Genomic DNA, 15118 nt, shown 5'->3' with positions numbered 1-15118 from the left:
TTTGCGTGTTATGTAACCACAATAGTTTTGATATCTAAAACTGTAGAGATTTTTTTGAAAATGACTTGTTCGTGTTTAGGAAGTATCCCATATATGGCATCAAGAAATCCTTGGTAAATACCAAGTTTATTGTTTACGAAAAAGTTTTTAAAACAATGTGCAAAATTCCAGTTTTTACCGAATCACAAAAAAAAGTGTGTGTGTATTAATACATAAATATATATTCTCCCACTAAGCTGGAGGGATTAAGTTAAATAAGCAGTTTTTAGGAGATGTCTGTGTATACTTCCCATCTAGTCTGGTCTTGTTTAGGTCACCACACCTTTTCTGAAAAGGTCAGAATATTTAAAAGGTCACAGAGCTGTATTGGTTAGGTTTAGTGAATCTCTGTCTTAAGTCTCATTCTGTTTGTTGAAGCTAGCAGTCATGGAGAATGGGGCTTTGAAAGCACATTTTAGGACACAAACAAGAGAGAAACAATTAATTGATGAGAATTTTGTAAGACTAATGTCAAAATATATCTGTATTTCAGATCCCCAGCTCAAGGGCATAGTGACCAGGTTATATTGCAGGCAAGGATACTACTTGCAAATGCACCCAGATGGAACTCTCGATGGAACCAAGGATGACAGCAGCAACTCTAGTGAGTACCCCTCTTATCTCATCTTTGATTCTTGTTGATATTGTGTGTGCTGTTTGTTCTATTGTTCCTCATTAGGATTTTGTTTGCCAATTAACACTATCCTCTAGCTATGCTAAGGTTCATTTGTAAAAGTCAGTGTAAAGAAAAAGTGCTGTTCAGCAAGCGAGATGTCTTCTTTTATTGTTTCTTACTTTCTTGATAAAAGTTGAAAAACCCTTTAATGTCCCTTACGTTTGCCAAGTCTTTCTTTCTGCCCATGTAGCTATTATAAATTTAGCATGACAATAGTAAAAAAGTACTAATGTTCCATAATAAATGGCATGTAGGGACTCTTTTATTCATAAAATTATGCTTGCAGTAATTGTTAAACAATTGTTTTTAAGATCTTACAGTATATATTTTGTACTTTCTGCTTAGAACATCATTTTTTTTTTTTTTTTTTGTAATATAAGGCCCCTTTCACAAAGGCAGACCATTCAGATCTGCCTGTCCGTTTTTTTGGCAAGACATGTCCGCTGACATCCGATCTGTCAAATCTGGACGGATGGAAACCCTATTTTCCATCCGTCCAGCGGATCAAATGGGATTGGATGAGAACAGACAGACGGTCCGTTCCCATCTGATTCCCCCATAGAGAACAGCGGGACCTGACAGCTCTGTCTCCGTACACAGTACGGAGACACAGCTGCCATCCGCCTGCTAGCGGGGGGATCGGCGAATCGATCCCCCGCTGAGGAAAACGGAGTCCGCCTGATGGACTCCCTTTGTGAAAGGGGCCTAAAACCTTAGACATTATTTGTATTTGGTAAATACAATATATTAGTCAACAGACTTGGAAGCATGCTCCATCTTTCTGACCATGCTTCGTGTTACAGTATGCTCATATTTAGGGTTTAACATGAAACATTGCAACTTTTCCCAACCCCCCCACTGCCAAACTGAACCCTTCCCCCTCACTTACCTGAATAAAGGGTTCTACTCCCTGCTGTCTTCTTTTTTTATTTGAATTTCCTCTCCCTGAACAGCTGTTCCATCCATATATAGAGATCTGTGAATGAAGAGACTACATGTCCCATCTTCTACAGTGGCAGAGGAACTTGTAGATCTCAAAAAAACAAGTGTAGTGATGTCATCGCACTTTTAGTCCATTGTATACTTCCTCTAGTCTCATAACGGAAGGTCTGTATCTGGATACCCAACCTTCTGAAATTACATGATACTGTGCATTGCTCTGTATATACCCCATTGAAAATACATGCACTCTTTTTGTTAATGTGGATGCATTTATTACATTTGTGCAGAAAGTGGAATTTGTTTTTAACTAATAAAGCAGTACAAAGGGATGTTATGATGTGTAGGCATCCAGAGTAACAGGTAGCATTTAATCAAAGCTGGCCACAGATACTGAAGGGCAGTTGAATATGCAGGCACAGTCTGCCTACCCTCAGGAATCTGTGGCAGCCATCGTATCCCCCAATATGGTTAACTGGCTTGGTTGACTGTTTGTATTTAGTGAGAGGGACACACTGCAGACATCTCCAGGCAATAAAGGACTCAATTACTGTACAGAAACATTTTTGTGTTCTGCTACTACTTATTTTTAGGATAACACATCTGAATATTCTGGTAAAGACAAAATCATATGTGCTGAACTTTACACATATCCTGGGTGCCAGATATTCCATACAGTACTTCAAAATAGTAGAGAACAATAATGATATAATCCAGAGACTAAAAACAAGGTGGGGTAAAGGGTTGGGTAAAAAACTGGAAACAATTTCTGATTAGTTGCTATGGGATACTGCAGTTATCACATCCTCTTTTCCTTTGCACTGTGTTCTTAAATGTTCCAGGAAGAACAGGAAACGGTGCAATTAGTGTATAATTTAAAAAACCCAAACCAATGTTTACATTTTGAATAGATTATGGACTAGTGATCGGCTGATATAGTTTTTTTAGTGCCGATACCGATATTTTGGTCATCGGATATCGGTATCGGCCAATATTGGCCGATATTTTGGGACATTTAAAAAAACATTTTTTTTTATTTCTTATTTGTCATAGGTTCTGCTGTGGAGGGATCTGGGGGTCTAAAAGACCCAAAACCTCTCCTCTGCACTTAAAAGCATTCAAAACAGCCAAGTTTGGCTGTTTTGAATGCTGTAATTTTTTTAAATCTGGCGCCGAATACCCGGAAGTGATGTCATGACAGCACTTCCGGGTTTTTACATGGAGACCCGATCAGAGCCGAATGCGGCTTTGATCGGGTCTTCTCTTCGGCGGCCGTGGAGGTAGGAGGATTCTCAGCCGCATCGGTTGTCATTACAAGACAGCCGACCGTCGGCTATGGACACCGGTACCGGGGTGATGCCTTTAGCTGCAGACATCACTCCGGTACTGCACTTTCCTGGAATATCGGCAATATCTGTAACCTCAGGGGCCAATTACAATATATCGGGTAAAGTGCATATCGGCCCCCGATATATCGGCTTTGCCGATAATCGGTTGATCCCTATTATGGACTATATCATTAATAGCCTTATCAAATTTATTTTCTTTTGAAAATAAATGTCACCTTAGCCTATAGTTAAAGGAACAAGGGTGCTTTGTTCACAAGCCAGGTCACATCCCAAATAGGGATGATCGAACGGTTCGGGTCGACCATCGGTTCGACCCGAACATTGACTGTTCGAAATTCGGCCGAATTCCGAACTTTTTGCAGTAAAAGTTCGGAATTCGGCACCAGAACCGCCCAAAATGTAATGGGACAGGAACTGGGCTTTAAAAGCCCGTGATTGGACCAGAAACGTGAGTAAAAGCCAATTGAGGGGGCAGGAGTCTGCTAGGAATGTGATTGGAGTGACTAGGGGGTCCAGAGGCCAATCAGTAGTGAATACGCTCCCCAGTATATAACATAGCCCCGCCAAATCTCTAGCACTGTAATAGAGAGGCTGTGGAAGAGAGTCGAAGCCGTTCTGTTACTCCTGCTGCTCCAGTGTCATTTAGCAATTATTAGTGTAAGGAAAGGGATATGCAGTGTAGTTAAGGTACTATATACCACTATAGTTAGATTCAATAATCTAGTTTCTGTAGGGAAAGTGTAAAGTGTCAGGGTGATCGTAGTGTAGTTTAGGGTGAACTGACTCTGACTGCTATGCCAGGGTGACAGAACTCATCCATGTCAGGGTGACCGCCATAAGAAAAAGATAATTTTTCTTAGAATTATTAGTAGAGCAGGGATGGGGCTCCGCTACTTTCATACCTGGGCGTTTTTTGTTTCAGACGTTTATTGGGCTTTTTTGTGGACGTCTTTGGAGGCAGCCATGACATCTGAACTTCTGTGTAGGGGTATATATACACACATACATATATGTATATATACACATACACACATATAGGTGTGAAAGGAGCAGAACCCTATCCCTGCACTACTGAAATTATTTGCAGGGATGGTGTTACCCTCCTTTCACACCTATATGTGTGTATATATATATATATATATATATATATATATATATGTGTGTGTGTGTGTATATATACCCCTATACAGAAGTTCAGATGTCATGCCTGCCTCCAAAGCCTGATAAAACTGGCTTTAAATGTTACACACATGCTGATACTAACATATTATTTATTTTAAATATCCTCCAAAAGTACTATAATTATTAAACCATGTTGCAAATATATGGTCTTTTCTATAAAGGGGTACAAAGGAGTGATTTGCAAAAATCTATTGCAGCTTGTCAGAAATCAGTGGTTGTTTACTTTAATGGCATTTCATTGCATAACTGATTTCTATGTTAGTACACATAAGTGTAGGGATAAACTTCTAGGCTTTGAACAAGTACTTATTTAATATGCTTTGGGCAAAAGCCAGCAACCTTATGTATTTTTCTTTTTCCATTATAGGAATTTCACTACAATTAGAAAACAATGTATTCGATTTATAATCTTAGGAAGTAAATGTTGCATTCTCTAATGTTTTAGAATGGTTTATGACTTTAAAAGCATAGTCTACATTTACGCTCAGGCTTCCTGTTACACCAATATTTAGGGTGTAACATGAAACAAGTCATATTACTCAAACCTCCATCCCTTGGTGACGTCACCACATACTGTATAAAGGTGTTTGATTATTTACTGAGTCCAGCCTCATAGTAGTAGGTCCATACCCTGATATAAAGATGGGCCTATGGTAAAAGTCTGCAGGAGGCTGTGCATTACACCCGCTATGCACTGATTGCAATTGCAATGCCCTACAGTCTTTATTGCAAAAATACAATAAATTAAAAAAAAAATTGGCTGCATTTTTTATTTGTTTTACAAAAGGTGAACCATGCCTTTATAGTAGAAGCTTAATAAATCCAGCTATACATGTAAAACAAAATACATATATACATTTTACTTCAACAACAGTGAAATAAACATGGATTTAAATCCTCTCCTTTTTTAGGAATAATCTGAAACCTGTAGAATGACTACATACGTATTTCTGTTTTGATATCACCTTTTGTTTTTAGTTCCCCAATTGCAGTGTAAGCATTTCCTGCCTCTATTTCGGTCTTTGCTTTCATTTTATTGTTATCTTTTATGTCTGGCTCATCTTTGCGTTTTTACTGTTCACATTCTTGACATTCTTGAGCATTTTGTCTCTGTTGTTTACACCTGAATGCTTATGTCCTTATTCTAGTCCTTGCTGCTCACATTGCCATATCTTTTCCATCAGACTGCTATTAGTGCATGGAGAGTCGAAGTATGCTTCTTGCACTATTTAGAATTTTTTAAGCAATAAACTTGCTCCAAGCATCATTTGGATTATCTAATATCGAACAGAATAGGGGGCCAATTCAATCAAGTATATGCTTACAGTATATTTTATATACAGTATTTTCCCCCTGCACACAGATTGACGTACAGCAGGTGTACAGATATTCATATTACCCAGGCTGTAATACAAAAGTGGTTCCAGCAAATTTGGCAAAGGCTAGAAGACCTCACTCAAAGTTAGGCTCCGTGCACACTAGCGTTTTTCATAAGCTCAAAAAAAGCTTAAAAATAACGCTGGATGAAAAATGCTGATAATAGCATTTTTGTGCCAGCTTCTAGTAGCATTTTAGTAGCTTTTAGAAGCTTTTCGGAGCATTATCATTTTTTTTTTTTTAGCATTTTTGCAGTACTTGAAGAAAGAAAAAACGGTTAGTAGCATTTTAGTAGCATTTAGAAGGAGTTATGAGCATTTAGAAGCTGTTAGGAGCATTCAGCTTTTTTTTTCTGCTGGAAAAATGCTCCAGGAAACTCTACAAAAAATGCTAGTAGCCTAAAGTAGTGTGCATGGACACATAGGAAACCACTATTTAGCTTCTGTGAGCAGAACAAAATGCTAATAACAGCTTCCAGGAGATTAAAAAAAAAGCTAGTGTGCATGGAGCATAAAAAAAAGAGTCTGCCTTTAAATGGACAATATTTTTTAGTAGTACAATAGTTTGTTGTCAATTATGTGATGAATACTTTTCTACACATCCACCCGAGAGTAATAGTTTGGCAATTTACTGGAACTAGTACTGGAAAAGCACCATTCAAGACTTGAAAATCATCAGTGACCTAATTCTGTAGAAAAAAACAAAAAAAATCAACTTAATCAACTCAACAAAAAAAAAATACAAGCATAACTCGGCTTTCTAAATTTGGCAAAGACCTGGGTTTCTATGATATCGCTCCTTTTTGCATTGCCATATTAATGTAAATGTTTACATGTAATTCTTTCAGTATTAAAGAATGGGTAACTTAACCTAATGCCCTTTTTTTCTAGCATTGTTCAACCTCATACCAGTGGGTCTTCGTGTTGTTGCAATCCAAGGCGTAAAAACGGGGTTATATATTGCAATGAATGGAGAAGGTTACCTGTACACATCAGTGAGTACTTTTTTGCTTGATGGTGTTCCAAGAGGGGAAATATATTGGTGTTATTTATTTCTTTTTTTGCTAACCTGTATTTTGCATTGCCGTTGGGTGGTAACATCATATTTAAACTAGGTAAAATAACGCATAATTGGGAAAAACTATTTTTATGGGATGTGACTTATACTATATCATTTTTAAGTATTGTACAAAACAGACCTAAATTCCAATGTTAACCTAATGATTCGCTAACAGTTTTGCTAGGAATGATAAAGAAATAATAATAGAAAGGCTTAAAGATCATGCTGCTCTGGCCTTCCTTTTGTTCCACTCGTGTTACCATGGTCAAATGATTTTTTCTGAGGGACATTAGCATTGAGAGTCCTGGTGCCCAGCCTTCATCAAGAGGTCAACATGCAGCCCTTTGGTATTTGTTGTATGGACCTTGGATTCCAGAGGGTTGATTTACTAAAGGCAAATAGGTTATTCACTTTAAAAGGGAATTTTCCCTTGGCTTAGTGAATTTGGTGAAAATTTATCTTGCAAAGAATTTCAGATAATTATGGAAGTTAACAGAGTTTCCCCTCATTCACTAAGCTAAGAGAAAATACTCTTGCAAAGGGAAAATGCCCTTGTAAAGTGAACAGCCTATTTGCCTTTACTAAATCTACCCCCAGCAATCTATAGTGTGAGTGGCAACATATATTCCTAAAGAGGTAATAGCAATGATCTCTACTAGTCTCATCTAACATGTTCCCAATCCCTTACTGTATTCAGTAGCACATATGCAATATCTGACCATCATGTTCCGTTGTATATAAGCAGCCCCTCCAGCATTACAAGTACTAAACATTATGTGCAGCCATTTAATGATGTTTGGGACCATGGTTGATGCCCTCTATACCTCATAAGTTGACGACCACTGAGCAGGACTGATCCATAATCCTTCACTTCAGCACAAATCATGTGACCAAATGCCCAGGCTTTTGGACAAATAACTATAACAACAGGGATACAGGAGCAGCATTTCTAACCCCTCTATTACTGTGAGTGTATCCACTCCAGCAATGCAGGTGAAGGAAAAAAAACCCTGCAAGGTTAAATTACAGAAATATCTAAACTTCCTTATGCAAATATTTTTAGCTTGACGCAGTCTACGCATGTTGAAATTGTTTCCTATAATACATTTTTCTTGTTTGTTTTGATTGTATTATGTTACCTAGGGCATCATTTTAAAAAATCTATAACCCAAAGGTTATCAAAAAAACATTTGTATGCAAACTATTGAAGGATTACCTAAATATGAACATTTTTATGGCATAATCCTGCTATCTGTATGCTTGGAGCCTACCTGTCAGTATGCTCAGCAGACATCTCTGGGCTCCGAGCTTATCTCAGGAGAAAAGTCACCTATTGACTGACAAAATATTCAACCAAAAGATTTATGTATATGGTGTCTACTGAATATTGTGGTTTCTTATCATAGTTGTCAGAAGGGTTAATTGATAAATATTTTTGTGGTTACCTTTCAAACTGTGGATATACCAACAAGTACTGGTTTCAGTAGGTAGTAGGGGACATGTCATAAATCGTATAGAGATAACAATATTACAACAAAAAATTGTATTTGAGTGTTTTTTTTTTTAAGGGGTCGCTATACACATTGTAAGCATATATATATATATATATATATATATATATATATATATATATATATTTTTTTTTTTTTTTAAGTGTGTTTATAATATTTTTTAATGAATTAAAAAAAAAATCAGAGGTAATCAGAGATGAAAATACTTAGACTGTGTCTATAGCCATTTTGTAAATTTTTTGAACAAAAAAGAGAGTATGGTTGGAATGTTGGTTTTTATTGATGTTGTCCCTGTTGGGGATATTCACCTTCTCTTCTTGTCCTGGTGACCAGTGTCACCAGGACTGAAAATAAGGCAAAATTCAATATTTTATTATATATATTCAATATTTATTTTATTTTGTCACCAGAACAGTACTAGAGGGAAAACCCCTTCACTCCCTATTGAGTTCCAAGATAGGCAGTGAAATAAAATCACTCCAGTGGGACACAGAAAACTTAACAAAGCTCTTTTTATATATATATATATATATAAAATCTACAGGCCACCACACATATCAGGGATAAAATATGGGCCTGGGTGCGCAGCATAGACTGTAGTACATATAATCCAAAAGAGAGAGTGGCCCTCACAAGTCCTGGAAGGTGAATGCACAGTGAAGATTTTTTTTTAGAAGAAGCACAGAAGACAGTCCTGAGGAAGACGAGCTTGTGCCCCGTCGAAACTCAGAAATAAAATCTTTACTGTACGTTGACCTTCCAAGACCCATGATATGCTATTCTGTTATTTCACACACTGTCCTATAACCATAGAAAATAAACCACTAGCCTATATTTTCTAAATTTATATAAATGGAAGGTATGTTAGGATTTGTGCATAAAGTGGTATTTCATATGCATTGTTGTAGTTTAGGCTTGATAGACTTTTAAGGCCTGTACACGCGATAAGAAAACCAGAAGTAACATTTTGTACAATGAACAATAAGCCAATTTTCTGATCTTTAGTATAGTGCTTTTGACAGCCGATTCACACTTTTCGGACGACAAAAAATGAAGATGCAGGCTATAAAATGTTTATTGTAAGTGAACACAATGTCCAATTTTTGTTTAATCAGTACAGTTTTTGTTAAAAAAAATTGTAATAGCAAGACTACACATGCTCAGAAACAGAAGAATACATAACAAAACAATTCAACACATTACATCACATCTGAAGTTATATTCTGTCATACGAAAATTATTGTATCTTGAGTAACTTCTTCACTTTTGATATCTAGCATGCAACAAAAAATGCACGATTATTCGGCTGATAATCTGATCGTGTGTACAAGGCTTAACAGCATTTTAAATAACAGTAACAGATACATATGGCAATAATGACACGAAACCTGCAACATAATACGTACAAATATACAAATATGGGTTTATGTAATAATAGAATACAACTAGCAGCAATGCATTGAAATATATAAACAGAAAGCACCAAACCTAGATGGCTAAAAAATGTTTGTTTGGATTTGAAAAAACGAAACGATCACATCAGACAGGTGAAAACAGTTACAAGGTTGCTATATATGTAGGGGAAGAAGGATTTAAGATGGTTAACAAGAAAATCTTTGGATGGTTTGTCTCTTTTGTAACACATATTGTAGTGTGTACATTAGGTGATGCATTATATTTCACAACCTTTGGATTTATGATGCTGTGTTTGTGGAAAACTAAAGTGCTACAATAGATCATGTAATTACTTTAGAGGCCCCCAAGTAACTGGTGTTCTCAATATATGTGACAACCTTTCACAAGATAAGTTCAGGGAAACAGACGATTGGTGCCAACAGAAAAATGAAACTATGTTATATTGTGGCACTTTGAGACTTTTAAACGATGTGATCTGGATGACTTATGGTTGATACCAAAAGGGAGCAGTATTAATCTGCACATAGATACATGTTTTGGAAAAAGAAAAAGGGATGTTCAGAGGAACAGATTTTTCTACAGCCTACTTACAACAGTTTTCTGCCATATACATTAAAGCAGTACTTTTGTCTGTAGCAGGGCACCTATTTACTCACCATGATCATATGCAGCCGCAGGACCCTTTAACTCCTTTTTCTGAAAACTCTCTGGTTTCCTGGATAGGCCCAGGGAAGATAAGTTCCTCTGCTTCCCTCCCTCAGTAGCTCTGAGAGGTGACATCTTATGAAGCAGAGGTAGCTGGGCAAAGAATATGCAGTCAGGTTAGAGGCCCTCCACTGTCAGAACAGTGCAGGTGGCTGGGCTAGAGCCTAATAGCCTGCCACTTATCAAGGATACCCATCTCCTGTGGGGAGCACCTCCCCAATGCGACAAGAGTACTCTAACCCCATTGGGGTGACCCTTTATCCTTGGACCTTAGATCCCTCCAGCTGGTTGCCTGTGCTACTAGAGCTATCCGAGACTTCACTGAGGAATTCTTCATGAGGAAAAGTGCAAGTAGCAGTTTGTGATCTTAACTGTTCTGAGCTAGACTTTTTAATCAGTTTTTTAGAGATTCTGCAATACAGTCATATGTTACCCCGACTAAGCCACAGAGACATTGCTGTGAGGAGTCCATGTTTGTGCAGCCTTTATAATCAGTTTTGTGTTATTGTGCAGTGTATGCATGCTGTTTGCAATCCTGAACTTGTTTTGCATGATTACTTCTCAATTTAAAGCTGTTTAATATACGTCAAGTTCGGGGTCGGATTTATATCTCAGGAGCCTATAGGCAGAGAATTCTGAATACCCCTATACCCACCTCTCCTCATAGCCCTTCTTCTGCCTCTATACCCACCTCTTCACATGTCCCTACTACTACCCCTATACCCCCCTCTCCTCATACCCCTTCTACTGCCCCTATACCCACCTCTCCCCATTCCCCATTCTACTGCCCCTATACCCACCTCTCCACATACACCTTCTACTCCCCCCTATACCCACCTCTCCTCATACCCCTTCTACTGCCCCTATACCCACCTCTTCACATACCCCTCTCTACTACCCCTATACCCAACTGTCCTCATACCCCTTCTACCGCCCCTATACCTACCTCTCCTCTCCACATACCCCTTCTCCTGCCCCTATACTCACCTCTCCTCTCCACATATTTATTCTACTGCCTCTATACCCACCTCTCCTCTTAAAGGCACCCTCTATATTCTCCCATTCCACAGAGAGTCCCCTTATTTCTCCATGATTCTCTTCTTCTCTCCATATTTTTCTACTTTTAGTCCTTACACTCTATTCCCTCCTTCTCATTCATTGCTGGCAGCCCTATGCTCACCCCCCTCACATGTTATGGTTGCCTGCCCTCTCTTATCACAGCTGCCATTATAGTGTCTCCTCAGCTCCTCCATTCATATACAGCCCCCTGGGACTCTTTCCTCCCACACAGCCCTCCGCTCTCCCTCCCTCTCCTACCCGTCCCCCATATCTCTCCCCATTTATTCTCTCTCCTGCCCAATCCTTAACTGCACAGCACTTCAGGTCTGGCCACTGACCTCACTTCCTTCTCCACCTGATTGGACGGGGAGCCTTCCAGCGGGTGAGCTGGATACAACAATGCTCCTCGCATCCTGGAGTCACGTGTCTGCACCTTCGCATTTTACTTCCAACATGATGGTGTCACCCCTCTGGCTGATCCCCCTGTCTTCTTTGATGTGAGTTCAATACAACCTTCTTTTTTAAAGATATGATTTGCTATATTGCACCATGACAGTGTTTCTTCTGCTCCCTCTCTATATACAACCTCTGGAGCTTTAAATATGCTATTTATATACATATTGAATGGATAACAGCAGTGGTTTGAAATCATTCCTGTGACCTACGATGTTTCCCTGAAAATAAGCCCGGGTCTTATATTAATTTTGGCACCAAAAGACACAGGAGGGCTTATTTCCGGGGTAAGTCTTATCTGTAATGTGCCTGTCAGGAATCCCTTGTGTGAACCTAGTAAAAGTGGTTGTAAAATCCTAGAATCCACTCTATTACTGTTTTATATAATGTCCAGTGTGTGTTTCTGTATTATAATTGTGTGAAATAACTTTGGTACAGCGCCGGCGCTCAGCTGATCTCTCGCTGCTCTCCTTTTCTTCTCCCAGCTGTCAGTGGGGGATCTCAGCCCCTCCCCTCTGCAGTGCCCAGAGCGGGTCACGAAGCCGTCGAGCGATGCTGTAACGAAGGTATTTCACACAATTATAATATAATACTCAGTGCTTCCGTGACCTGCTCTGAAAACTGTAGAGGGTAGGGGCTGAGATCCCCCCGCTGACAGCTGGTAGAAGAGAAGGAGAGCAGCGGGAGATCAGCTGAATGCCGAGCTGTACTGAAGGTATTTCACACAATTATTTTACAGAAACACACTAAACATTATATAAAACAGTAATAGAGTGGATTCTAGGATTTTACAAACTTTAAACTAGGGCTTATTCTCGGGGTAGGGCTTATATTGCAGCACGCCCCGAAAATAACAGTAGGTCTTATTTTCAGGGTTCGTCTTATTTTGGGGGAAACACGGTATTGTATGACATCTTGCGTTTTTAGGACATTTAGGATCATTAGCATTTTTTTTTAGCGTTTTTTCAATACATGAAGAACAAAAAGCTGTTCAGAAGCAGTTAGGAGCAACCAGCTTTTTTTTCCTGCTGAAAAATGCTCCAAGAGACACTACAAAAACCATTTTTATTTTTACCAATAGCCTAAAGTAGTATTCATGGACACATAGGATAACACTATTTAGCTTCTAGGAGCAGAAAAAAAATGCTAATAACAGCCTCTAGGAGCTTTAAAAAATGCTAGTGTGCATGGAGCCTTACGTTAATTGAAAAATCTTCCATTCCTATACCCAAGAGCTTTAGATTTTATGAACAGATTTACAGGTAGCTGTTATTCTCCTATTATTCTCATCATTGTAAGCATCCTAATAAATAAAAATGTATTTATATTTGTGAAGGTACCAAACTAAATTATAGCTACACACCAAATGGTCAAACAGGACTATCTTGGAAACTAAATTCTGAGGGATTTTTTGGCTTCTGTTTGATGTTTAACTTTACAACCAGCAAAAATTGCTATTTTCTTTTCCTGATGCTAAGTTTGCCCTCTATTATGTTATTTTGGAATTAGTGGAAATGTCACTGCCTGTTATCTGGATATGAGTTTGTGATATCTGCACTCTCCAGTAACTCTCAGTAGGGAAAAGCTTTGGCACTGAGGGGTCTCTCCTGACATTTAAAATGCGTCACAGTGCTGATTGCTGCGTTTTCTATAAGCCCTCATAATTGACTTGTCTAGGAAGAACAACTTCCAGCCACAGGGAAGGATACAGGGCTGTAGATAACAGTGTTCAAAAGCAGAAGGAGGTGATGGTAATCATTATTATTCAGTCAGCTTTCAAATAACCCTCACAATCAAAGTCAAATGAAAAACAAACCTAAAGCCTTTAGCATTGTACAAGAGCAAAATATAGACGTGTAACATTTTAGTTTGTAAATACACATACAGTTTATGTACACACTGCCGCTCACACGCCATTACAATATGTTACAACTATGCTAGCTTGTATGTGATTGGTATCTGTATTACGCAGACATGATTTGTTCTTTGTGTGTATGTGCACCATCCAATTATACAAATTATGACCATAGGATTCTACTTAATACTGAATCAAAATTGTCAGCGATAAATATATATGCAAATATATAAATAAATAATATATAAATAAACAGCGAATATATATATATATATATATATATATATATATATATATACATATACATATATATATATATACATATACATATATATATATATATATATATATATATATATATATATATATATATATATATATATATATATACATATATACATACATATATACACATATATATATATATATATATATATATATATATAAAATATGCGATAAAACCCAAGTCATGAAGAAGGTAGAATCACGCTTTTGCGATGCAGTAATATACGTTATGTGTGTGATGCAGTGCCATTCATTTTGAATGGAGCTTTATTGCACCTCCCAATGTTCCAGTATTATAGCACATAGCAGCACATGGTAAAGCAGGGTAATGCATTTCTGTATTACCCCCAAAAAAATAAAGGGTCATATCCATTTTTTTGACATGCGGGGTGCCTTAACACCATGCATGTTTGTGTGTGTGCCCTGCAGGAGTGTAAATAGGCCCTGAATGAGAGCGGATTAGAGGAAATCTGTACTAAAGGAAAAAATACGTAGGTATTCTTCCCTCCACACATGAGGTAGATGAAGGAATTCCCCCTGCTGGGACATTGTATTCTGTTGAACAGGGACAGCCACACACTGATCAAAATTCAACTGATCCTTGCTATACTGACCACATTTTGATCAATGTGTGGCCAGCTTATGATATATTAGCAAATTTAGATGCGCAAACACTTGTTTTGCAGTTACAGCAACTGATATTTTTAGGTTTTACATTCTACGTACCCCTGTCAGTGTTAACATTTCTTGCTTCAACCCTCTAAATTAGTGTTTCTCAACTCCGGTCCTCAGGGCACATTAACAGGCCAGATTTTAAGTATTACCTTGGGGAAATGCAGACTAGAATACTGCAATCACTGAGCAGCAAATGATATCGCCTGTGATGCATTTCAGTTTTCCTGCAAACCTGGCCTGTTAGTGGGTCCTGAGAAGCACTGCGAATCTAAATCAGTGGTTATCAACTCCGTTCCTCAGGACCCACTAACTGGCTAGGTTTGCAGGATATCTGAAATACATCACAGGAGATATCCTTTGCTGCTCAGTGATTGCAATATTCTAGTCTGTATCTTCCCAAGGTAATACCTAAAATCTGGCCACTGCTCTAGCTGGTACTTTGGTAGACAGCTTTAATGTGTAAAATAACCTACTGGCAGGATCAATAGGTGAAAAAAAGGCAAACAAAACATTAACCACTTTACCACCGGAGGATTTT

The 15118-nt window shown here is 38.2% G+C and overlaps 1 protein-coding gene across 3 annotated transcripts in view; it reads left to right on the top strand.

The window, feature by feature from the left end:
- FGF14 (fibroblast growth factor 14) overlaps positions 1-15118 on the top strand; it is an 842412-nt gene that overhangs the window by 622504 nt on the left and 204790 nt on the right. For all 3 annotated transcript variants that reach the window (XM_082245724.1, XM_082245725.1, XM_082245726.1), the window contains exons 2-3: positions 533-643; positions 6453-6556. In XM_082245724.1, the coding sequence (XP_082101850.1) occupies positions 533-643; positions 6453-6556 (215 nt within the window). The remainder of the gene's footprint in view (positions 1-532; positions 644-6452; positions 6557-15118) is intronic.

The sequence above is a fragment of the Pelophylax lessonae genome, assembly GCF_965119305.1.
Source record: "Pelophylax lessonae genome assembly, chromosome: 2".
Taxonomy (NCBI): Eukaryota; Metazoa; Chordata; class Amphibia; order Anura; family Ranidae; genus Pelophylax; species Pelophylax lessonae.
This window is presented reverse-complemented; position numbering and strand designations above follow the sequence as displayed.